Genomic DNA, 26,659 nt, shown 5'->3' with positions numbered 1-26,659 from the left:
TACTTAGGACAGTTTGACTTATTTCCATTCTGGCAGGTGACTTTGTCATTAAGTTGCTTTTTGGTTTTCAACAGATTTTTGGGAAGTTCTTGTTGAAATTCTAAAAGTCATGCAACAAGAAGGTATTCAAAATCACTTACTTTTATAGAACAATGCTTTATCGCTTAAAACTGACATCTGTTCTTACAATAATAAACTGTAATGCCAAATTCATAACAACTCTTGTAATGGTGTGACCTATCTCAGAGCATGATTGTAATTTGAAATGTGCCAGACTTAACAAAATTTTCCAGGAAAAGTGGGGATTAGGAACTGTAGCTGGTTCCATATGACAACATATACTCCAACAGTGGCAACATGTACTATTGTTTTTTGAGTTGTAGTTGCATTTTTTTTCCTAGTATGCTAGCCAATTACATGAGGTGTGAAAGTGGAGTTCAAGAGTCTTGGGTTCCCTTTGTGACTGATGTAGATAAGGAGTTTTTTTCAGAGCCTGAAGGAAACCGCTTAAATACTTCATGGATCTTTGTAAATATCCTTATTTTCTGTCCTGGTGTTTTCTTCCATCCTCGTTTCTGTGAGAGGATTTAGTACTGCAGCAGGAAGAACCATAAGAAGCCTTCAGATATCGATGATTGCCCAAATGTTTTGAGAGCTTTCGGGTTATAAAATGAGCATCTGAGTTTTGTAGATGTCTGTTCTTCTGTTTTTGGTGGGTCCTTTTTGCAGTAAACAATATATTTCCAGTTCTACTAACTACATGTTGTATTAATTATTTTTGTTCACTGTTTAAGTTGTAATACCCAGCAATAATCAATATAACTTCCTCGAGTAGTCATCTCATAAGCCAGCATAAGATTTATTGGAGGATTCTGACATCTAGACTGTGTTACTGAAAGACAATTAACTCTTCATGGTAAGGAGCAAAAAACCATCTATTTGCATTACTCTCTCTGCGCAGCCCTAAACAGTAACTCTAAAATGCATTTCCTTCTTGTGATCGCAAAAGACTTGAAACCAAAGATGCCTCAAATGGAAGAGAATAAAAACCACAAGAACCAAACCTCAGCAACCTTGCTAAGAATGGTTAGCACCATTGTTATCCCAAGGAGATGCTTGTTGTATAGTGATTTAAAACCTGTCACCTTTAAATCCCTTCCACTATATCCAGTTTGCTGTATAAATATGCCCTCTTTCTTTATTTCACTTGTTCTTCAGTTCATTCCTGGAGCATGTAATTTCAGCTGAATTCTAAATACTGCCAAATGCTAGGGGTTTTTTGTTTGCTTATTTTGTCACAGAAGCTGGATACATGGCATAAACCCCATTGTCTTAAGGACAGTTGCTTTCTGTGTTATCACTCAGCAGTCTAAAATCTTTTTATATGGCTTTTGATTGTTAGTTTGACCTTCCCTTTGAATCTAGCAACAGATTCAGACATTATTCTAGTGAGATTTTTTTTCCCACACCTATTCATGTATTAGAAACATAGGCGTTCTCATACGTATGTGTTTGTAACCTGAATTTTGCACCTAGTTTTCTTTGTTTCAAAAAATTCATGTTTTCAACTAGCACGATAAAATATAACAGTAATAAAAAAGCAACGTGCTACAGAAGTGACATTGATCATTAGAAATTCTTTTTGATTTTTTTGAAGGCTGGAATTGATGCTGTAATGCTTGGTTGTGACATCCTTTGCAAGTACTCACTATTTGCAGTTTAACTGAGCCACTTTTTGGATTCTTATTATTTTGAACACCTTGGCAGAACTTGCTGTCTGTTCCTCTAGATTCATATGCAGGGTTGTGTAGTTTGCATTTACATTAATAATTTTTTTTTATAGAACCTCTGCTTCTTTGAAATTCATCTGTGTGTTGACTCTTCTGACAGAATATAGGAAAATGTGTACCAACAGATTTCCATCTGGCAACATTTATATGCATTAGAATCTTGTGAGTAAATTTCAAAACAGAAAATCAGTATTATTTCAGTGTCTTGCCCTACCATTTAAATAACATTCCTAGGCAGCTTAAATTTGAAAAGGTGTGACTGATGCTTATTTTATTGTTTATGTTCTTTTGATGGGTTTTGTTAGTATGATGAATTCTTAGTCAAACACTATTGATTTTTTTTTTTTTTTTTTTTTTTTTTTGACACTTGTGCTTTGATATGTGTAGAGGGTCTTTCACCATGCACATGACTCCTAATATGAGACAAATGGAAAAACCTTAAATTAGTACTTCAACTCCCAGTGGGCATACTAATGCATCGTTGCATGGTATTTTACAGTAGAAGATCTCAACAGAAGGGTTGACACTGTAGATGTTGAACACTGCCATGTAGTTAGTATGAGAACCAGGGTGGTGGCATGTGGTTGTTTGTGGGTTTTTTTGTTTGTTCGTTTGTTTGTTTTTTCTTCCTGCATCTACTTCCGAGGTCCAGAGTTCTGTCTTAGCAAGGAAACTGGCCACCTCCAGCTAATTGTAGTTAGAGAAAATTCCAAATGATGTTTCTAAGAAATTTGCCTCAGTGTGACTTCCAAAAGAGGTCTGGATTTAAATAAAAATACACAAAGATGTGCATTTATTTCAAGTGTTATGGATACCACTCATTTCTTTGAGGTATAGGGACGAATGTTACTCACTTCTATAGATAAGAGGAATCATGTGGAACAAATGTGTCAGCTGGAGAGCATCCAAATGTTGTTTGGACCAAAAATAAGCAGACTTCCTCCCTACTTCCATTCAGCAGAGCCCTGAAAATGAATTTTAAAAAATGAACTTCTGAGCCTGTTAAATACAGAGAAGAAAGGAGAAATTCAAAAGGGGAACTGGGGCTTAGAAGATGGATAGAGAAATTGAAGAGATTGACAAATGGAGGGGGCATAGAAGTGGCAGGGTACAAAAAGGAAAGAAAATGAGAAAGGAATTGATGGGGAGATAAGCTGTATAAATAGGGAATGTTTCTCAAGGTTTTTGGACTCGTAAATAGAGCTTTTAAATGTCTTGTGTCCTTAGCCTGCTGACATAGATAAAACTTTATGAGCGGAGTTTATTCGACAGTCAACAGAGAGAGAATATGATAAAACCTCAATAAATAAGAAAGACCTTAAAAGCTGAGAGATCTATATGTTTATAGGTTTGGGGCTTTTTTTTTTATTTTTTTTTTTATTCTGACCGCAGTATTTGGGGAGATGTCAAAAAGATATTTCAAGAGATATTATGCTTATGATAATAAATTTAAAATGAAATAACTATCAAGAAAAAAGTACTTTTTACCTTTTAGCATTTGAGTCACAACTTGAAACTCAATAATTTCATAACTTTTTATCCTAGCTCCTTCTGTATTACTTTTGGTTTTTATTTATCATTTAGGTAATGGTGATGTCAGCAAACCTCTCTATCAGTGTGATATTAAGTGAAATTAGATCTAGGTAAAATAATATTATGATAAAGAGAAAAGTATGAAAGGAGCGTTCAGTGACAGATTTATCCCAACACCAAATCTGGAGGAGTCCTCTATTGTTATATGCTGAATACAGTCAGAATTTAGGATGGTTAGTCCATTTTTTTTTTCTTTTTTTCTTGCGAATGAGCTTTTGCTTCTGTTTATCTTTCTTCCACAGCTTTAGCATCTCCAGTTCAATTGTCATTGAGAATATTCATGCCTTTCCTTGAATATTTCTCAGTTATTTGCTTTGCACGGTGCCAAAGTCACCTGTAGCAGTATGAATTGATGACAATACAGAGTTGTTTCAGTTTATTCTTCTCTCCTCTCTTCCAAAGGCTAATCATCTTAGTTTGTTTCCAAGATGATATGTGTTGCTTATTGGAAAAAAGCTTTGGGGTTCTAAATATAATTAGGTAGGGGGTGAAAAATGACATGGGGTGTACTGAAGGGCAGTTTTTTTTTGTTCCAGCTGGAATTAATGGGAATGAGGGTAACAGCTGACTGCTGCTTGTGTGTGCCTTGCATGGCAAACAGTACCATTAAAGGATATCTCAAGACTTCTACTGTTTCTAGGGAATATACTAGTGAATGCGGGGCTCAATATCCATGCATATTGCAACATAATGGAGAAAAGTCCAGTAACAGCTGCCCTTGTGTGTTGTAATCATTCTTCTAATAAACTTTTAAAGGATCCAGATATGAGGTGTTCAGTATGTATCCATCTACTGATAGTATTATAAATATTGTATTTCTGACCTTCAGGTTTTCTCTCTTGATCTCTGGTTAAATGATATATTTTCCAGTTTGACACTGCTGACATTCTGTCTGCCTGGTCTAAAATTGTTGTACCATGATTCCTTGTAATCCCATTGTCAAGGGAATGATATATCTCAAATGGTGAATATGCTTCAAAGTAACATGGGAAAAAACACACATTGGCTAAACTTCATTTACGACAATACTTTTTGTTGCAAAATGCATTCTTCAGTGTCCAGTATAATAAATTATTGCAAAGTCGATGTATTTAAGAACACTGCTGTTCTACTAGATAATGTAAAGGAGGATGAGCCACTAGTCAGGTGGATATTGAGCATTTCAATTATGGTTTTAGTCAGATTTTCCCTTGCTTTTGATTTTCCATGCACTGCACTACCAGGCTTTGCAAGACAATAAACTAAGCAGTACTGGAAATAGAAGCTTCCTGTTTTCCTTCAGTGGCAAGGACTTCACTTACTCTAGAAATGTTCTCTTCTCTAGAACTGGTGAAAGTGAACCTCACTTCTAGAGAACTGAAGCATGAACCACATGAGGTGAGAAAGAGAAGAAATGAATACATAAAAATTTTGCACTCTGGTATAATTTTTTTATATGCTTGTTTTATGTTTTTGAACACAACTCAAAACCAGCCCTACCTTAGAATTCCATGCCTGTTTCAGAAGTTGATTGGATGTAAGATGTGAATGAGACCTTGATAATGTTACCTGCATTTCTGATAAGTTGAAGTCTATTTTGATTCACATATTTTATGAAAAGTCAGTGGGAGTTGTTTATGCAAAACATTAATGTCCTCATTCCTTTGTTAGTAAAAAGAACTGAAATAAACTTAAACATTAAAAAAAAAAAATTGTCAACAATAAATGTCAGGCTGATAAAAAACTCACCACTGACCTTCAGAACAGTGAGATTTGATGATGATGTGGTTATCCTCTGAGGTCAGGAGAAGATCAGATGAAGCTGTGATGAAGTCCTCTGCAACCTATACATTCTGCATAACATCCCATGCTCATTTGCCACATCTTTTCCACTGTCCAGGACATGATCTATTATTTCTGTTTGCAATATTGCTTCTCTCCATTATTGTCAAACTACAGCAGAAAGTTGAATTCTCTGGCAATTCTCACTTCTTGGTCAGCTGTGCACCTGTTCATAACCAAAGCACTTAATGTGCTGTGTATGTGACTACACATGTGAGTGAAAAAGCTATTGGAGCACACACTGGCCATGATACCTGTATCAGCAAAATGAAATTGAATGGCCTATAGCACATAACTGATTACAGATCATTTAATGTCATTGTAGAATTGCTTTTAACTGTAGTTTTGTCTCTCCTCTTTCCCGTTGACTTGTATGGCTGACCTTAGTTTAGCTTGATTTACAGGCACAGAAATGCTTTTATCATTTAGAGTTAACACACTATCACAGTGCATGCTGGAGGCATTCTGATCCAGTGTCCCATTTGCGTCACTGACATCCTGCCATCAATATTGCTTACTAGCCAGCTTTTGGATTTCTACTGACAGTTTGCAAAATGCTTTTATCAGCTTCTAGAATTACGTTTTTGTTTCTGATTTTAGAGAAAGCTCAGTATTATGCAAGGAACAATAGCTACCAAGTAGTTTTGAGATTACATCTGGAAAGCCTCACAATCACTTACTCATTAAATAGTTTCTTTCCTTATTTGGGATCTTACTTTTTTCCCCCCACATCTTTACCTAGAAAGAACTGATAAATACAGGTTGAAGAAATGCTTAAATTGAGGTATTGGAATACTTAAGTGCTGAAAACTACTTTGCGTAGAGAAGGAGTTGATAGATGTTCTGCTCTGGGTGGACTGAACTCAGGAATTTCATGATACTATAAATAATATTTTTCATTTTCCTTCTCATTCTCACAAGAGATGAATTTCACTCAGCTCTCTTACCTCTTGCTGTCTCTCTCACAGCACGCAAAATCCTGTGAGTCAGCACTCCCTGTGAGAGCAGAACCGCAGGAGAGCAAGGCCGGAAATAATGCAGAGTTTTCATGGGGGTTTTCTTGGATTAGTCTCCTTCAGATTTCTTTTCTATATCCCAGAAAACTTGAGAGTGCAGATGTTTGTCAAGAGGCTCTCTGACACAGAAGTAGGCTGAAACACATCACTCCTGCACAAGTGTGGTTTGAATATCTGAGAGGGTGAGGAACATCCTTGGAGGCATGTGGTAGCCAACTTTACTGGCTTTCTGATAGACCGGCTTCCACCTTGTTATTGACGGAAAGTGGCTGGAAAAAAAAAGACGCCTCTATTTGATGAGGCAATATACGTGGAAAGATTGCTTTTATCCTTCCCTTTTTCTCTTAATTTTTGTCAATTTGTCTGCCTTTAGATTGCAAACTGCCTGTGGGAGTGAGGGGTTGTCCCCCTCCTGAAAGATCAGAAGCATCTTGTCAATATGGTGATTCTATTATGGACAAGCTGCTAAGGAGAGTGGGGAAGGAAGAACTTATTTCTGTGTTTGGTCATGCCATCTGAAACACAGTCTTTGTATTTGTGATATTTAATCCTTTAACACAAACATCCTTGGCTATATTACCTATAAGTAGTAAGAAAATACTTTTATGTTTAGTTTCTACTATTAACTCTAGTTTTAGAAACTCAAAGATATTTCTATGCAACTACGTATAGAATTTTAGTGTATCCATGCTAGAACAGTAGACTCTGTCCAAATACAATCAGTTTCAGAAAGAGGGAAGTTAAAATGTGGCATAAAATATAAAATTTCTCAGTGATATTTGAGAGCTTTTTATCATTAGAAGAATTTAGGAGAAAAGTTGACGGGAATAATCCTCTCTGCTTCATCAGGTACTCACCTTCGTCAAGGCCTAGTTTTGGAACTTCTACCTAATAGAAGAATCTGTTTTGTGGGTATGACTTTGGAAACTTGGAATACAAAATCAAGTGATGTTCTTGAATGGAGCTGTCCGCGCACTGTTTCATTCATGTGCACTTGACTGAGCTCGTAGAGAATGCATCTTTAGGTTCTCTACTTCCAGAGGAGACTGATAAATAGTTCTCAGTACTATTTTTTTAATGTTATATGGGAATGCCACTATTGAGGCTTAGTTTTTGGTGAGAGGATTTTAGTAGGTTTTTGCTTAATTCCTCAGTGGATTGTATCGTTCGTTTGTTTGTTTTTACATTCACTCTCGCTCTGCAGAAAATTGTTAATGGGATCATTTGGAGGTCTATATTGCAAATCCATCACGGAGATACCCATTCAGATTTATAGGCTGAGTTGATAAAGATAAAAGCACTATGCGAAAGGATGACTTTTACCAAACTGTTTTACCAAAATGACTCCAGGACTATTCAGTTAAAGTTCAGGGAGAATAATGTGAGTTGAACGAAGGGCTGTTTATTTCCAGAGAGCAGCTTAATCCTTAATGTGCTTTGCTTAACATTGCAGGATCTTCTGGGAGAAGTTAACACTTGCCTTTCTTTGAAGTTGACAACTGAATTCTGAAGACTTGGCAATTGAGCACAGTACTTCGCTGAACTGACACAGCACAAAGGTGGGGAAATCACATCATTGTTAATGAATGTTTTTCAGCACCTTTTGAAAAGATTAGTTGTAGCTTAAAAAGAAGTGAAGGGGATTGATGGTAACTATGTATTTCACTGTTTTGAATAATGTTTCAGGTAAGGATATCAACATACTTCCCTCCTCCTCGTAGTCATAAGTCATAGTCATAGAACCTATGTAACAGGTAATGTACAGTAGCACAAACTGCACTGAGAAATAAGATATTACAGTTAGTTATAGCAGATACCCTGTGTGTTTTCAGTCAGTACTGGGATGAAGATAGGAACAGCAGAAGACTTTTTTGAATGGTGCAAAGGCATGTTATGTTGAACAACTTCTAATCTAGTGCAGCTAATCTTGTATAATGTCTAACTAGTAAAGCTTTCCTCTAAAACGATAGTACAATGAAGTTGCAAGTCCATTATGTAGGTTATGAAAATAGTGTTTTGAAATACACTACTTGATTTCAAGAAAGAGTGGTGAACTCAGAGGTGGAAATTATTCTCATCCAATACGCTCGTTCATGCAACAGAGTGAAAGTGGTAATGGCCACAAACACACACTGGGCAGTATTTTTCCACTTCTTTGGGAAAATTTATTGACTTCCATTTTAATGATCTTTCATTTCACTGTGCTACATTTGTTTCTTACAGGATTAACAAATGCAATTTCAAATAATTCACTTCAGTAGCACATCTCCTATCAACAATGCATAGATGTATTTATAGTCCAGAGTAAATACCAATAAGAGCAAGAAACCAGTCAGCCAATCCTGTGTTAATAAGTTATTTTTTATATATCTGTTCTATATATGTATTCTGAAATTTAATAATGCCGATCAGAAACACATTTCAAACCATAACAATGAAGCTATCTGCAGTCGCAGGCAATCTGCAATTGCAAATATCACAGATTTATTCAATGAAACATGTTCTAAGATGAGCTTCAGTTTATAGGCCTAGCTTAACTCTGATGTATGTACAGTGTAAATATGAGGTGCTAGCATTTAATCCAGAGAAATACAAAGCATTGTAATGCTGTGTTGGAACAGACCATAAGGGGGAGTACTTAACTACATTGAATTGTTACAGCTCACAGAGAGGCTGAAAGCAGGAGATTTAATGCAAGGCAGCTGAACATAGGTTATCTCTTCAACTCTTGTTGATAATGAAAATCAATTTCTTACAAGAAGGCTTCAGATCTTTAGACTCAAAATAATTAAGACACTCTGTGTATATATAAAGTCAAATAGTAAATGCCTTACTGAATCAGAACCATTATAAGTAGTTTTCAAAAACTGAGTGGTGTTTTTTTGGTCACTTTGAAAGGAGTTTGAAAGTTTCTTCATTTATTTGACTGGATGATTAATTTATTAGTTTAAAATTAGGAATAGTTACATATACAAAATTAATGTTTCATTTTCTTTCCCATATTAATGTACTAAATGCAGATTCTATCTGTAATTTTACTATAGGCAGTTGATACAGTTCTTTTATGATGGTGTTGTTTACTAAGAGACCTTTTGTTGTTACTGTTGTGACTGAGGTAGGAATCTAGCCCACAGCATACATTCATGCAGGAGACAATTGCAGCTGTCAAAGTTGGCAGCTCATTGGCTTGTTTTGAGATCTGTGGATAAAAACCAGTGCAGATTAAAGACAAGATATAGGATTGGGTTTTTGTGTGTGATGTGGTGTTTTGTGTTTTTTGTTTTTTTTTTTTTTTTTAATGAACTGACACTTGGTATCAAGGTGGCTTAACATCATAGTTGACTGTTATCTTATCCTTGCAAATTCTATGTGGAAGAAAATAGAGTAATGTGGCATTATTGAAAGAGAATGTTACACTTTGCCTTTTATTTTGGAATCTTTGTGTTCTTAAATGCTTTTTACACAATTTAAGCAAGTAACAATTACTGACATTAGATAGAATTCTTAACATTCCCCAATTTGTCAGCAGTAGAAATACGACAAGTACAATGTCAGAGCTTTGGTCTGTACAGGTGTGTGATACCCTCTCACTGTACCTTCATCAGCAAAATATTGTGGTAGAGGATATTTTAAAAAGTTACTCTTTTTCGGGACCAGAATGTGTAAGAAAGATAAGTACTAAAGTGTTCTGTTTCACATTCTTATTTGTCTGCCTGACAGGGCTGATAATTCCTAATGTGCATATATCATCTTATAAACAGACACTATATGCCAAATTCTGACTTTGATACACTTTCTGGTGAATAGATGTTTGCTGATTGTATTATTTCAGGATTTAACACTTGTTCAATTTGAAATGAGGTCTTAAATTAAGGCTTTATTTGAAGATGATGTACAGCCATTGATTGTAAACCTGATGGATTCTCTCTCTGCTGTTGGATTGATTAAACTATGATTTCTGAGCTAGAGAATTGGGAATAAGTGATATCAAACACAGACATTCCATGTACGTTTTCATGCTTTCGTAAGTCAAGTTCAAAGAAGTGTGTCAACGGTATATTGGAAATGATATCTTAATCTCCATCAAACCACCTCTGAAAAGGACGAAAACTTTGAAAGAAATTTATTTCTTAACAGTGAGCCCAAAGACAATTGTTGCATTTTTTGAAAGGACTATTTTTTCCTGCTAGTGTGTTTGTGTTTACGGGAAACAAGTAGTGTGTTCTCAGCCAGGGGCAATAGTTTGCACTTCTTTCTAAGGCAAATTGAGTATTTGATGTTCCTTCCCTTTCCCAGCAACATCAGTGATCACAAAATTGTGAGAACTTGTCTAAGCTGTTCTTAGCACAGAATTGTCCAGGAACAACATCCTTTTGTGTTGAAGTAATCAGTCCAAATAATTTTCTGAACAATTCTTCCTCCATTTCACTTTACTGTTCAAACATTTGCTGGATAAAATATTGCTACATGTAACTCCAGAATCTGGCTTTTTAAAAGTCTTTTGCTTGATTTATTTCTATTTTACCAACAGAATGACTGGGCTTTCAAGCTTGAAGGTACATAAAAGTATGAGATGAGTTCCAGAAGAATTTACATATTGAACAAATTCCACGAAGAAAGAAATTAAACATATATGAATAGTACCAACATCTCAGCGATGCACATGAACATTATATGATTAATCAGGCTGGAATTTAATTTTGTCATGTCTTAAGCATGAAACATGATCAGCCATGATGCCAGTTATTATGGTATAACATTTTTGCCTGGATAGTATAGTAATAATCTGGGGCACATTTTCTTTCTATCTGTTTAACATACCCCCTCAATCTCTGAATCCTTCAGGAAAAAGTTGCTGTCCTAAATCTTTGGTGATATAGAACTGCTGTCTCCAGTAAAGTAGTACAAACTGAATCTTAAGTGTTTTCAACTTCAAATATTTGACCTACCCAATACAGGCAAAATGTTTTTTAACATTCATAGAAGTGAAACATGTGTGCACACATGTGCACACTGGTATGTAGATACAAAGCATGTTTTTTCTGCACCAGGTGCCGTGTAAAGGGCATCACTCTTCCCTAGCACTTACTGAACTCTTGTTTTCTTATTTAGACTTCTGAACATCTTAAATCCTTTATTGAAATACAAGGGTTTTGACATCTGTTCAAGTTAGTTATACTAGCTGGTGCAGAGATAATTCAGAAGCTGGCCTCAAACCAGGAATGAAAGAGGAAACTACTCAGTGTAGAAATCACAATACACATCCTATTCTCCTTTTTATATGAAAGCTTCAAATAGAGATTCATAAATTCATAGGTGTTAAAGCTGCAAGTGACTTAACAGTCACTAGAGAGTGTGACCTTTTGCATAAAAGAAATTATGATTTATGTAAATAAATTCTTGCTTTATGTCCTATGATTGTGATTGAACTGAAGCATATAGCTCATAAAAAAATCTATCTTTGTTAAAAAGAGTTTCCAGTGTTTGAAAACTTGCTATAATCCAGCTGCACAGAAATTAATGAAGGTGGATGGATAACATCTGCCATGCATTTCTGGTGGGAGTGTGAATTGATCAAGATAGCTGCATGTCACACTATATTGGTCTACATCTAGGTATATCCTACTATAGCTAGTCTGATATGCCAATATATCACTATTAAAAATCAAAATAATAGTTAAAGAAATGGTTGCAACTTCTTTAAACAATAGCATATGTTTTTAAAAAACCCAACAAAACACAAACAACCCCCACCCTAAACACTTTTCAGTGCTGTTATGAAAATCTAACAAAAAAACCAGTAATCCAACATATAATACATAGAACTCGTTGTTCTGAGTTTCATGTTGCTTATGCCCATTTAAGACTCTGTGTTTACAAAACTTAGATAAACCAGGTAATGTTACCAGCAGGATGAGTTGAAATAAAGGGATGGGGTCATGTCCTTATTGGCATTGCATCTAACTAGTGTTTCTCCACCAGTGCTGCTGTTCTACTGAGTTCAGCAGAGTTACCTCTGAGATGTTTCATTAAGACAGGGACTTCTAGGTTGACTTGTCTTTTAAACACCCTTTGGGGAATAGAGGCATTTCTTCTTAGTGAATTCTAACTACACAATAACACCAGCTTCTGCAGAGCAGAGCAACAGGTGCTGTTATAAAAAAATCTGGAAAAAAGGTTCTGGGATGTTTTAAAATAAAAATAGCCCTAAATTTAAAAATAAAAAGAGAAATTAGGAAAACAAGAATTCAAATATTGCTTTATGTTGCCTGGCTTCACATCAAATGAAACACATTGTTCAGCTTTAATTGAATGTGGATATTTTGGGATAATTGATCAAGAATTTTGATTTTTGGTTGAATGAACACTTTCAATCACAGAGAAACATTTTGGTCTAATTTCATGGAGAACTTTTTCCTTTTCTAATCAAACAAGTATTTCTTTCAACAATTATTCATCAAATGAACTGAAAACACTTCCTTACTTGCTTGCATTTCTACACTATGTGTGCTCCTCTGCATTCAGTATAAAGCATTTGCCAACATAAATGCACCAATTTGCCTGAGAACTGTATTAAATTTGAGGTCTAATAGGGTTACTATACAGGTTGAAGAAAAGGGTTAGAGCTAGATTAAACAGAGAAGAGGTGCAAAAGTGCAGCTGAGTTCTGCAGGGGAAAATTACTGCTTGTATGACCACAAAACCAAGCCAGGTGGTGGCTTCTGACTCAGGTCTGACTCTAGTCTGTCAGACACTGTTAGCCCAAACACAGCTGTTACCTCCCCACACCTAACACTTTTATACAAACAGGAAAGTTTCTTTATTTGCACATGAATTAATTAGCCATAAACCCCTCTGGCAATGTGGTTAAATGATCCCAGCAATCCTGACCCTTCCTACCCTTATATTATCTGCATGCCCAGAATTGCTAGCCCAATGGTCCATTTAGACATAGGCCACGGGATCCTATTGAACTCAGCTCTTAACTCTACTGAACTCTGAAGATTTAACCTGTTCATTAACGTTGAAAAGTGATTACTTTTCGCCAAAATTCACACACAGGTTTCAGACCCTTGCTCGTGCCAGTGCTCAAGCAATTTTCTCATTTCTAGACTAAGTCTAAAACACCTTGCAAATGAGCTCTGTTTTCCCAAAACATAATGATTATTCTAACCCGATTGTTGATATGGATATATTGCGTTGTGCATAGTAAATTGAGGTTGCTGGCCCAGACTAAATCTAGTCTAGTGGCCCCTTTGATACTGATATCAAGTTATACATTTTCTGACCTTGTGGATCTGGACCCTAGCCCTTACCACAAAATCAGGCTTCCTTATCTTCGCTGCTCTAAGTCCAAGGTTATTCTTATCTCCCTTGTTTGTAGCCATACTGAACACTTGTTCTGTGTAAGTACAAACCAAACTTACATGCTAATATATATTTTTGAACCTACCTCAACCCCTTTTTATTAACTCTTGTGTATTTCAGCTATAGATGTAACCTTTATCCAAAATATCATCCTATTCTATTAGCATTATTTATTATCCAAAGTGTCATGGCCCAGGAGGTAAAATCATGTTAAGAGCACCAAATTTGGCCTAAGTATAGTCCAACTTTACCTTATCAGATCTTACACAAGCTATTGCCCTTGTTTTCAGGTTGACACTGCTTTGGTCATTCCCCTGTATTTAGAGTGGGAATGAAAGTGGTTCCTCTGTTGAAAGTTTGTATACAGATTGGCTAAGGTTTACATTTCAGGCACAGAGTTGAGACAGTATCTCAAAATATTGTGGGGTGAGATATTTATATCTGGGTGTAACAAGTTTGCTGCTTGATAATTTCCAACATAGGCTTTCTTGAATGTGTATGGCTTAAGCTTGCTGTATTTGAGTCCTAGGACTACACTGGAAAACTGTTATATGTTCTCACAGCTGAAGGATATTGTAAAGCAGTGATTTAAATAGAAGGTGAATGAGTTTGGAGCTTCTAGTCAGTTGTGAAAATAAAAAAAACCTGAAGAGAGCTAAGTATGCCACTTAAATTTACATATATGCCTATTTTGAAATGTAAGGAATGGGGAGAGTATCAACTGCTTTTCAGGCATGTTCAGCATGAATTACTGTGAAAAGTGACACATAACTCTTCAGGTGTATCTAGTTTATTTATACTACCGAACAATCTTAACAAGGTTGTGTGTTTTTAATGTATCCATTTAAATGGATACCTGTAAAATGTGCCTTCTGAGGAAAGAAAGCAACAGGACAGACCTTCAGTCATTGCTGTAATGAGAATATATTCTCAAATTTAACAAGAAAAGAAAACCTGAGCAATCACTGTTTTAATGTATTGCTAAAATCTGTTTTGCTTGCTTTGGAGATGATTGAGAAGGCTATAAGCCTTTTATATGAAGTAAGTCCTAGAGTAACTGGCTCCACCATCACATTAAGTGCCTTCTCAGCTGATTCTTCTAACCTCAGGTGGCTCAGACTTTGCAAGAGCAAGGCTTTTCAAGTTTTTCTTGGTGACTTACAGAGTCAAGTGCAAGTGGTTGACTTCTGAGTTGTGAGTGACAAGGTGGTAACAAATAGTAACTCCATCTGTTATATGTTCTACTTATTTAAAGTAGTTTAATTTTATTAGTTTAGTGCTCCATTATTTTCCTAAGCATTTTTTCTTGAAGACTCCACTAAATTGCTATGCCAAGCAGTGTAAAATAGCCTTGAGAACATCTTATGAATCCAAACACACATAGTAGGACTACATATGACTGAAGTAGTACTGTCAGTTACTTTTTCTTTCCCTCTTAGTTCTTTAAAACAAACAGTTATCCTCCATTTCTGGCCCTTGTTTTCACCCTTCTATGTTGTACTGCTGTTTGTTTACACTGGTATTGGTGCTGCAGCATGCTTGTGGGCAGCACAGCTGTGGAGGTAGCAGGAGGTGATGCTGTGGTGGTTTGCTGTGGAGCGGCAGGGAGTGCACTCCACAACTGTGTCTCCCCACAAAGGTTGGTGGGTTTTGTGTTTTGTTTTCTGTTGGTTTTGACAAGTGAGTAGTGAAGATAGTATGTATAAATGGTTGCTAAAGTTATAGAGTGTTTGCCCCAACAATTACTACATCTAACTGATAGAACTGTAATGTTAATGCTTTGGCAAAATAATTTTATATGGAACTAAAGAGATGAGAATTTGTGTGTACATATATAGAATGTGTATATATACATAATTTACAATTAAATGCAAATTATCTGAAGTACTTTTGATACCTTTCAACTTTTATTTGATAATGTCTACCAGAGAATAGCTATTTCAGGTATTTATTAATGGTCTGTATCATATGTCCTTGTTATATGCCTGTATCCTTGCCATCATCAAATCCTTCCTACTCAGAAACTGTCCTCCTAGACAGAGCCATCTTTTTGCACTCACTGCAGCAAAGTGAAGAATATGATTTCCCCCAATATTGTCTCTCTCAAATGTGAAATTTTGTATTCCCTCTCAGAAACATCCACTGTTAGAGTTGAATTTAGGTAGTTCCTTTAACTTTCATCTGTCAGTACTAATAAAAAAATATTTATTTTCAGTTTCCTTTCACAGTGTGCATGCTACCAGAACACTACAGGCTGTTGCAAAATTGGTCTCAGCCTTTTCTTCCAGCCCTCAAAGGTGAGTGTAGTCACTCACAGTCAGCCCCTGCCCCGCCTCCTTTGAGTTTTCAACACCTGTACAATGTGTAGGAAAGGATCAAGAACACATTTAAACTCAAATGACCTACATACTGATGAAGTACGTAACCAGGAAGCCATTGAGTGTATTTAAAGGGAAAGATACACACTACCTGTAATTACTTGAGACAGAGAATTTTCTGGATTTACTAACGTACAAAAATATACACAGATATTTTTCCCTCTGCAGATTATGCAATGTGACAAGATAATGGACCGACTGATCGCATTTTCTGTAGATACAAACCATACTGTTAGCAAAATATAATTTTATCGATGTTAACTGATAACTCATGTTCAGTGATTATGACACTCCCATACACAAATTACCGTTCTTTAGTCAAATCTGTGTATGTAGCATCTATATCATGTACCATTTTGCCTAGATAAGCATTTTCTTATAAGAGATACCTTGGACTATTTTCCCATACACTTTAAAGGATGACTACATCTTACATCATTATTTTAATCTTAGTAGTTTGCTACTATTGAAGTATCTTTCTCTGCAGAATTTTTCTTCTTGGCATGATTTTGATACGCATTCACTTACAGCTGTCAAAGCTGTAGTCTGTGTGTTGTTATACCTGTGGCTTCCTCATTCTTTGAAGGGTAATAGGCAATTGCTGTGCATGTTGTGTTGAGATATGCCAGTGTTCCATGTGATGAGTCTGCACAGCAGAGACCAGTGGGTAAGACTGTAAGAGAGAAGAAACAGTATTTTCCTCAGTGCCTCATGCAAATGAATCAGTGATCTGGCCTAAGTACCAAAATCTACAGATTTTCTCCAAGTCCTGCTACTTGACTCATTTGCTTTGGACAGTGAAAGCTGGGTGGTAGACTGGTATCACTTCTATGATGCTTGAAGCCAAATTGTAGAAGAGTAGCCTAGAATAGCTGGAGTTGAGCTAGCTGGATTTTGAAAACACATATGTAGTAATGTCTAAATATTTGTTCTTGGCTGTATGATAACTTTGGTATCTACTGGTACCTGCTCTCCATAACAATTTGCATGGTCTTGGAATTTAGGTCTTTCTCCCCTCTAGCTTGGCCTGATTTTACATCTGTGTAATTCTACATATTTCAACACAGCTAAACAAAATAGAGGCTAAATTTGTTTGTGTATCATGCTTGTATTCATGACATTTTCAACTGTAATGCACTGTAAACCTCATGATGATCTGCCAACAGCAAAATAAAACTATGATATTGAATTACATCTTTAATAACATCATGAAAGACAAAGGGAATAACTTAAAATATCTTTAAATTATAAACAGCATGTATTTTTAGTGAAGTTTTGAGTGAATTTTTGGAACAGAACAGCATTCAAAAATAGATTTACCTGCTTTATATGCTTCCTGCTGTCACAGTTAATAATATATGACAATAATTAGTTTAGCCTAGGAATAGAAAAACAAGGGTATGGGAGACAGTTGGAAGAAAGATGTTGAAGCTTTCTGACAGAAAGTTCTTCAGTATGGTGTGGTCTTCTGTTTTGTCACTTAACTAGTGAATTACCAGCTTCATTCATAGTTATGCAATAGTACTTTGAGTCTGATTTTTTCCCATAGCAGAAAATCAGCTTTAATTTCTTAAAACTGGATCCTCTATGCAGCAATAAACATGGGAAAGAGGAGTAAAGCTCACGATACAAGTACTTCAGTTAGGTGGAATTATACTGTCTTTCTGCATAGTAAGAATGTGTCAAAACTTGTGATGGAATTTCCTAATAAGCAGGTGTGCATCATAAAATAATGGCACAAGATTTACATCTGGGATTTAAAGAGTCAGAAAGATGGCTCTATCTGGGGACAGTGTGGTCTTCTTAAAGATTGATTGACATATGTCCACAGCTCAGCAAGTATGCAGGGCTATACTGGCACTGGGCTTGTAGGGGCTACTGCAACTTTTGAATGGACTTAGTTAAAATCAATTTTCTGCACAGTGAAATGGGGGAGCAAGTTTTGAGAGAGCTTGGAAAAAGACTTTCCAGTGGATTTGAGAAGTAGATTTTTATGTAGCTGGAAAAAAAAAAAAATAGCTTTCATTGTACTGAAAAGTAGAGCCATCAAATCCACACTGCAAAATACAAAATATTTTTTGTGATACTCAGGCAGCTGTCAAATTATACGTGAATTCAGCAAGAAATTGAAATAATGCTTTTGTGAAAACTGTGCCACAAGACTGGTTTTGGATTAAAAAAAAATCCAACTGGATAAAGCAAACTCACTCTTGCTATGTTACTTCTTCTGTAATTAATTCTGCATTAGTGGCACTCAGAACCTCAATAAATCAAAAAGGTGAGAATTTTGCCCCATTCCACTCTGCTTTCTAGCTTCCTTCAGATCAGATTTCTGGAATAAAAAAGGCTTCTAATATTTTTCCTTCACCTGCAAAATTCACAACATGTCACTCAGATGAACATCTGTTTTGTTTTCTCTCTGGAGATAACACAAAGATACATGTAATCCTCATCAGCAATTCTTTCAGCTTCTCTGATGCTAGCTCTGACTATTTTCTACAGCTTGTTTCAGCAGGGTGTGCAGAAAGAGCTCCGTCAGGACCCACTGTACTTTTAGCCATTACCTGTTGCTTCTGCTCAATAGACAGAAAATGAGAAAGTTTCTTATCTCGGTGTGATTCACATAAACTTTTGAGAGGACAAGGGGACATACCACATAATATTATTCATAAGTTTTTCTTCCCTCTCCAACAACATTATCTATGGTACTTACTCTTATTTATTCATCTCTTTTATATAACCTGGTCTGATTATCTCCTCAGCTTGAGGATGTGGGAACAGCAAGCCAAAGAAGCTTTCCTGCGCTACTGAAAATTGAGTGTATAGTTGAAAGCTTTCTGTGAAACATGGCAATAGCCTTTTCTCATTTCTCATTTTTCATTATTTTGGCCTAAGAACATCTATCTTTATTAAATGCATCATGCTTTACTATCTGTGAGTGCAGAAGACATAAATCTTACACATACTGCTGTTTGTATATTCTGTAATGTAAATAGGTCTAGAACTGCATTTGCAGTGTTACTGCAAGATGCATCAATTCTACCATCTAGTAATTATTGTAATAACTAATTAAAAGAAGATACATGATCAAATTAGCTGTTATATTAGCAGTGTCTTACTAGAGGAGTGAGGGAGGAAATAAGGATCCTTTATGAGAGAATGAAGGTGACAGAATAAGGTTTTTTATATTATAGTGTATTGATTACTGGTATTATTTTTCTGTGTAAGAAGTTTCTGCAGTGTCCACATGAATGTTATTTATTCATCATTGAGAGAAATATTCTTCTCAGCTGCCTAAAACGTAGGCCATGCAACCTTGATACTGGCAATGAGATGAATGTGAGTCTAAATAGATGGTGCTCAACATCCAGAGACCCTTACTTTTGTAAACTGTGTTTGGAAGAGATGGATAACTGCCAAAGGACATGCCTGACCATGTATATTGATGGGATTATGTAGATATGTCTCTGCTTGTTGCTGAGAGGTTAACAAGGCTCTCATGAGACTACAGTATAAAGAAAACCATTGATGCACCAGCACAAAAAATCAAAGAATAGTCCAATAACAATCACAACAAGGAGCAGCAGCTACCATTAGTAGAGTAACCAAAGGGAGCAATTGTAAGCTTTGTTTCTGAACACAGAAACTGAAGAAAGACTGAAAATAATAGTTTTCAGGGAATATAGGCATATTGATGTGAGTAGGAATTATTTCCTGCTAGGAGTTGTTACAAATTACTTTTCCCCATTCTGTAAGGATGAACTCTTTTGCTGTATTTTATTATTCAGCACTGTGATATCGCTCTTCCCTAGTTTCCTCAGAAAAGGCTTAGAAGAACAAACCCTTTCTGTACTAGCTGTGCATACAATCAGGTGAAGAAGCTGTCAGCTCTTGGTATGATTTCTATGTGGGCAGTTTTTGAGAGATGTTGCTAAATACAGTTTTATTCATGTTTTAATCTCCAGTTTCGGGGGACAGGTGGGGAGGGAGTGGAAGATAAGCAGCTATTCAGGCCATATACATCAGAAATGCTGTAGACTTGATGACAGCAACTACAAGATTTCATATGCTCTCTAAGCCTACTTTATCTTACCTGCCAAATGCCATGATACAGCCAAGTAAACACATTAAAAGCATACTATCAATTGATCAGTTTTTCAAAATTCTTGGTCATCTGGGTATTTAATGGAGTTTATAGTTTTTGATGTAACTCAAAACTTTGTAACTTTTGATGTGTATTTGTTACCCTCTGAAAAGTTCCAGTAGTTCAAAGAATATAAATGCCAAAAGAGATGAGGGAGAATTGATTTTTAATTTTATCTGAATATTTCCAGCATATAATACACTTATTCAAAAAACTGGGATCAAATGTAACAGCATGATGTTCTGTTTCTTTATTTTGTAGGCTAGGCAGATTGGCTTACCGTGCTCATTTTGTCAGAATTTATATATTGGTTTATGGGGAAAAATATAGGGACTGAAGGAATAGATTCAACATGTTCTCAAACAAGGTTTTCTGGTGCAGGTAGCACTGTCCAGGAATTCCAGATACTGATCCCTTTTGTCCAATGGAATTGTAAGATATTAAGCTTGTTGTTTACTTACTAAACAATAATAAAAACTTTCCATGTAATATAGAATTAAAGACAAACTCAAGGCCTTCATGAGTCCATATAGCTCCCAGGTGACAAGTGAAGCAGAAGATTGAAGTAAAACAAATAAATAAAAGGATTAAAACAAAGCCCGTACTTGTTTGTAAGAGACAAAATTTCACCAAAAAAAGTTCTTAAATATTTTACATTTTGCTATATGTACATCTTTCAAATGTATGCATTGACGAAGTGTAACTAGTACAAATATAGAAAAATTATATGTAATAACTTAAATATAATTGGATTTCCCAAAACTTTTACTAAAACCAGGAAAAATGCCTGCCATATTACTTTTAGGAATTGAGAGATTGGTAGAGCAAGTATCAACAGCAAAGGGGAGTGTTTAGCAGCCAAGAAGGCCAGAATTTTATCAAAAGCAAAGTCATGGCAATATCTGGACAAACCCAAATATCAGAAGGAGTTTTAAGTGTCCATGAAATTGTTAGTGGGAAAATGCTTAATCACCAAAGACTTTAAAATGAAAAAACTAAGAGAAATTAATCCTTGTGGAACCATACTGCTTGAAATGCTGTTAATCCTATGTGAAATAAATAAATAAAAAAGTATCCAAACAATCACTTCTCTAGTTTTACGATGGTACTTGAGAGATGCTTTCTCTGAAGGTTAGCATACTGTGGCTGTGTATTAAAAGCACCTTTCACTGCTCTTCACAGGGAAGCTATATAAAATGGGCAAGTAACATTTTATCAAATATTTACAATGCAGTGCACATGAAAGCAGGGCACTAAAAGACTATCTGACAATAATCAAGAAGGTGCAGGGAAAGCATGTGTGAATACTGAAATTTGAAGGACCTAAACTGTCCTTTCCAGAAATCGTGTGTTCTTGCACTTTTCATCCTGAGGAAACCCCCCTTTGAAGCCAGAGCAGTACTTTGGGCTCCAGGCTGAGGCCTGCACTAAATACTGCTTGGGATGCTCTTGTTGGCACAGACACCATGACTGATCAAAGACAATTGTTTAAATGACCATCAGCATTTATATATCTCTTTCTTAATCTGTGCACAAAAATGATCCCCAGCAAGAACATCAGAACATGGAAACTTGTTCTAGATTTCCCCCTAGGGATGTGAACTACTCTGAACTCCAGGACACTCTACTGAGAGTGAAAAATTTCCACAAATTTCTGTGGTTTTAGGCCACTAATATGTGGTGGAGGGTAAGGTTATTCTACGTGGTGTCACAATGCAGATAACAAGATACTTTGTCATAAATGAGACATGCTTTTTCTCTGCTGTATTTGCTCTCTCCCTAATGCATTTTCTACTTTGTGTTGCTGTCAAAAATATTATAATGTAGTGTTGTAGGAGACTAGGTTATTGACTCATCTGGGATATGGAAATCCTGTTAATTTTAGAAAGTGTGTTTAATAAAATTGCATCATTGGCAGATACCTTTTCATAATATTATACTGCATTTATTAGGCAGAGAAAATCTCTTTGCACTAGGTTCAAAGCCAGAAATTGATTTCCAAAGGAGCCGGATGCCTAGGTTGCTTAGATATTTTGAAAATCCCAGTAGGCCTCTATTTGTAGTTTTTGGCACCTAAATACCCTTGAAAATCTGGCTCAAGAGTTATTACAATAACACAAAGGAATAATAACTTATGTTTTTCATGCCAGAAGGATTTTACTGGCACTAAGCATCTTGATGTTACACTAGGGGAAATTATATATACATGTTTGAGAGCACTGAATTAATTATATCCTAAAATAAGACGTTGTTTAACATATGTAAAGAATCTGTTCTCAAATACATTATTCCTTGTAGGGCTTGAGATAAAGTGCTTTACCAGCCTAGGAAGACGGTAAACAGGGAGATGGCCAGTATTCACTGGTTCACTGGTAGTCTGGAAACCAGACATGGAGCAACTGAAGCATATTGCTCAGCCTTAATGCCAGACTCATCACTATTAATTTTTTTTTCTCCCTTGCTGCTATTCTTTTGCTTAAGCTTCTTAAAGTCTGCTTGTCCATTTTCCAGTTCCTATCAAAATACCTCATATAATTTCAAAATAACCTTGAAATGATTTATTTTGACAATTTTGATGTTACGAATCAGAAAGAGGAATAGATATTTTGGCTTCTGGGTTATCCTTAAGCGAGGGAAGAAATAAATGGAGTCTAGTCAATGTACTGAACTATGTATGTATTTTCTTCATGGCCTCAGGAAGACCCTAGAGCTAAAAGCTCTATATTAATTTTTGATGGTTGGTTTCTATTCTGATGAAAACTGTTTCTTTATATCTGTGGCAGGTAATACAGTTGAAGAAGCAAGAGCTATAGGCCTGTGAAAACTTCAGTAATACTTTTATAATTTTATTTTAAACTCATGGCCATAATTGCAGAAAATAGCTTTTCACTCATTTTTTCTGTAACTCAGGTTGTATATCCATCTGTGATAGAAAATGACTGAAAGTAAAATTGATAGATCTGATTCAGGCAGGACTTTTCTACCTTGCTTCCTCTCCCGAACATGAGCGATGAGAATTGCAAGATATAATGTTCTTGACACATTCTGAAGGACTGGTAAAATCCAAATTCTCTGCTACACTAAAATTAAAAATCCAACTTGACATGGAAATGGGGATATTCACAACTGAAGTAGATTTGTGCTGAAGTAGATGCACGTGCTGTAAGCCTGGTTCTTTGCCCTCACTTTGCTCTGATGGAAATTCAGGGTGATACCTGACTGGATCCAACACAATGTCCGCAACTAATTCTAGTGTAGTTCTCTGATGACCAATGCCCCATCCTCTAGGAGAATATGGTGCATAGCCTCCATAATCTCTTCTGTAGTGGTTTTGGAGATCAATGGTTGCTTAAAAGCAGGAAGATAGTTACCTTTTCTCTACTGTACCTGCCACAGAGAGCAGTACATTCCAGGGCAAATAGAAAGCAATATTGGCAATGCACACCAGGAGCGTATTTAAACACATCTCTAACGCTTTGTTTTTCATTGCCATGGTATCAAAACAGCAAAGGATTTATATTATTGTAAATCTAATTTCTAAAGCTTGTTTTTTGTTTGCTCTCTTTAAAAAAACCCATCAAACTCTACTTTTAAAATCAAATTAATTAGATAGAAGCAGCAAGTGTACAGGCTGTTCTACAACATATTTACATACTGTTATTTAGTTGTGTTCTAAGACGTTGTCGAGGGTTGTGATTGCAGGATGGCAATAAAACCCCAGCAGATGTATTGTTAATCTCCTCTCCCCCCGCTTCCCCTCTTGCCCCTCCCTCTGCCCCCTTCCCACTCAGGACAGGTGATCGGGAGGGAAAGAAGGACAGAGAGAAGAGAGTTGGAAAAATTAAAAATGTTTTACTAATGCTACTAATAAGAATAGAGAAAATAATACAAAATATACAAAACCAATCTTGAAAGTCTCAGCAACTGCAGAGCCAGCACCAAAGTCCTGGATTGGACTCTGCAGCCCAGCTCGGAGCTGGATTCAGTCTCTTACTAGGCCTCAGTTCACAGGGACGACTAGCAAGGTCCTCTCCTAATGTCAGCCATAAGGAAAAGGAAAGAAGGAGGACGAGATCCTCGTGATCTCCCACTTTTATATGAAGTATTTACGTGAATGGAATGTTATACACAGTTGGTCAGTTTCTTGGTCACCTGTTTCTCGTTGCCCCTCTCGCTAGAGGTGCATCCATGCTTATCAATAACTTTGCATTCCATTGCTATGTTTACCAAAACATGTATCTGGTTCTCCAGGAAAATGCAGCTAATATGAAGGCTTTAGCTGACAGGCAACTTCGCTAAAAGAGAAACTTGGTTTTTAACAAAACCAGGACAGACATAGTTCCTAGTAATAATAATAAGAGGGTTGTTTTTTGTTTGTTTTAATAAATTGGAAATTAATATACCCTGCAATTTGGAAAAGATGGAACTGGGTCATTGAACCAGCTGAAGTCATGGTTGATATTTTGAGATAATTTTGCATTGATCAATAGTATTTGGATAAAGTCTTTATGGGCAATGGTTGTTTTAAAGAATGAAAGCATATTTGCACCTGTCTGGAGTAGTTCTGTGCATTTAGTCCCAGCTGTTAGAAAGCAAGTGATGTTTCTGCTTGTGTAGCACCTGTTTTTGATTTCAGAGGGGAAACAGAAGAAAATTACTTCAACGGGTGGTGACATTAAATACAGCTGCTGCCTGGCAGAAAGCATGTTATCTCCCTTTTACCCAAGTGAAAACACTTCTGCCTTGCATCATGGATAGGATCAGAGCTCCAGCTGTGTTCTCCCAGAGGAAGAGAGAGAAAGGGATGCGTTCCCCAAAGCTTTCCTGCAGTTATGAAATAAAGTTCAATAAGTTTGTCATATTTATTATGCAGAGGAAGATGGGAATGACCAGAAGGATGTTTTTGATGGATCTGGCAAGAAGAAAAGGTTTCAGAGTAGAAAGTGAGCTAAGGTAGGAAAATGTTTATATGTGTAGAAATGAAATGTAGTAATGCTGCTAGAAGCATTCTAATTTAATAAATGCAGTCATACAAATAGACTGCGGCTGAAGTTTTTGCTTATATATTTAGTGGATATACATTGCTCTACCCGCTATAAAGGTGCTTCAGGATTTCAGTGGGTGTTCTTCAAGCATGGTTCATTTCTATTGTCTTCTGCACAGAAATCAGGCAGATCACAAATATTAGCAAAATTTCTATTATTTTAACCTCTAAAAATCTATGCTTCTGATTTATCTTAAGTCTGTCAGTTTTAATTTGTCTGCATTTTTCAATGTACTGCTTCTCACATGGAAAATAAAAAATGTTGTGTGAACTCGGAAATGTTTTCCACAGGATATGTTTCTATGCTTTTGTATAGTCTCATTGGAATCAACGAATCATGTCTTTAGCTGATCTAAATCAGCCATTGTTTATTTCGCCCTTGAAGTCAGGTTAAGTTTACATTAAACTTAATGGCCAATTTCTGAAATGAAAAAGAATTAAACATGCAAGAATGGAAAATATGATGGATTGAGAGGGACATTTCTCTAGAACATCTCTAGTATTCCAATATTTAATCTTCCTGTGAGTAATACACTGATGTGAGTCTCAAGGTTACTGGCTGACACGTTAGTAGAATCTGGAAGAGCACTGAAGAAAAAAAACTAAGAATAAAATACCACAGATATGGCATTTCAGGGTGAAAATATACTGCAACTGCAGATTTGTCTGGTGGTGTTTCAATAAGCCAATCTATTTTGAAGGAAGCCTTCCTCCAAATAATGCTTTTCATGAGTGGTGCTTATGTCATTATGCAGTTTTCCTAAAGCTTCATAATTTTATATGTTCTCTGAAAAGCTGGAAGAAAACTAAGTATTGATCATTTCTCTGCATCTGTATGCAGATAGTATACAACTGGGTCCTCTCTATCAAAGCTCATTTCCACAGATTTTTCAATCCCGTCAGCTTTGAAAGCCTGAGGAAGAAGGGAGGATGAAATAACTTGTAAAGCAAGATTCTAGCAGGTATTGAACAGAAATGGGCAATTAGTGTCTGATACAAAACTAATTGAATTCTTAGGGTAAAAAAAAGTGAACTGGGCTGTTCTGAATCCTACATTAATATTACATTGAGGACTGAGCAGAGGCTTTATCTGGGCTGCTTTTACACACAGGTGTTTATTGCCAGTATCTCAGCCTTTCTGTAAATTGTATGCAAGGCAGGTGTTAAGTTTCATTTCAACTTAGCTGCTACTGGATAAGGCAGAACTATTTAACTGTTGATTTTTGGTTTTGAAAATTCCAGGGGAAATGCTGAATTGGTTATGTTCTTTGCCAAGAAAAAAGCACAGCTGTACAGGTAACAGAGGAAACTGGTGCACAGCAGCTAAACTGCTGCTGTGAGCATAGCAATGGCGAAGTTCCCAGATCTGCAGCTTGGTACAAATATACTGCATATGAATATTTTATATAAAGTGACATAAACCACAGGAAGAAGAAGTTATATGTCTCTAACTGATTTCCGCCCCCTTTCTCCCCCTCAAATAATGATGTGACAACTTCATTGGA

General features: G+C 36.2%; 1 protein-coding gene across 12 annotated transcripts in view; it reads left to right on the top strand.

The window, feature by feature from the left end:
• The window catches only part of DNTT (DNA nucleotidylexotransferase), a 172,445-nt gene that overhangs the window by 53,082 nt on the left and 92,704 nt on the right, over positions 1-26,659 (top strand). For 8 of the 12 annotated variants that reach the window (XM_021293757.2, XM_021293755.2, XM_065068400.1 and 5 more), the window contains 2 exons: positions 7,674-7,779; positions 24,984-25,063. In XM_021293757.2, coding sequence (XP_021149432.2) covers positions 24,990-25,063 — 74 coding nt within the window. In that variant the 5' untranslated portion in view covers positions 7,674-7,779; positions 24,984-24,989. Of the gene's footprint in view, positions 1-4,707; positions 4,761-7,673; positions 7,780-15,918; positions 25,064-26,659 lie in introns of those variants that run through there. The other 4 variants (XM_065068395.1, XM_021293762.2, XR_002419400.2 and 1 more) reach the window with 4 other exon arrangements.

This window comes from Columba livia, chromosome 6 (assembly GCF_036013475.1).
Source record: "Columba livia isolate bColLiv1 breed racing homer chromosome 6, bColLiv1.pat.W.v2, whole genome shotgun sequence".
Classification (NCBI taxonomy): domain Eukaryota; kingdom Metazoa; phylum Chordata; class Aves; order Columbiformes; family Columbidae; genus Columba; species Columba livia.
Note: the sequence above shows the minus strand (reverse complement) of the source record. Positions and strands in the feature narration are given on the sequence as shown.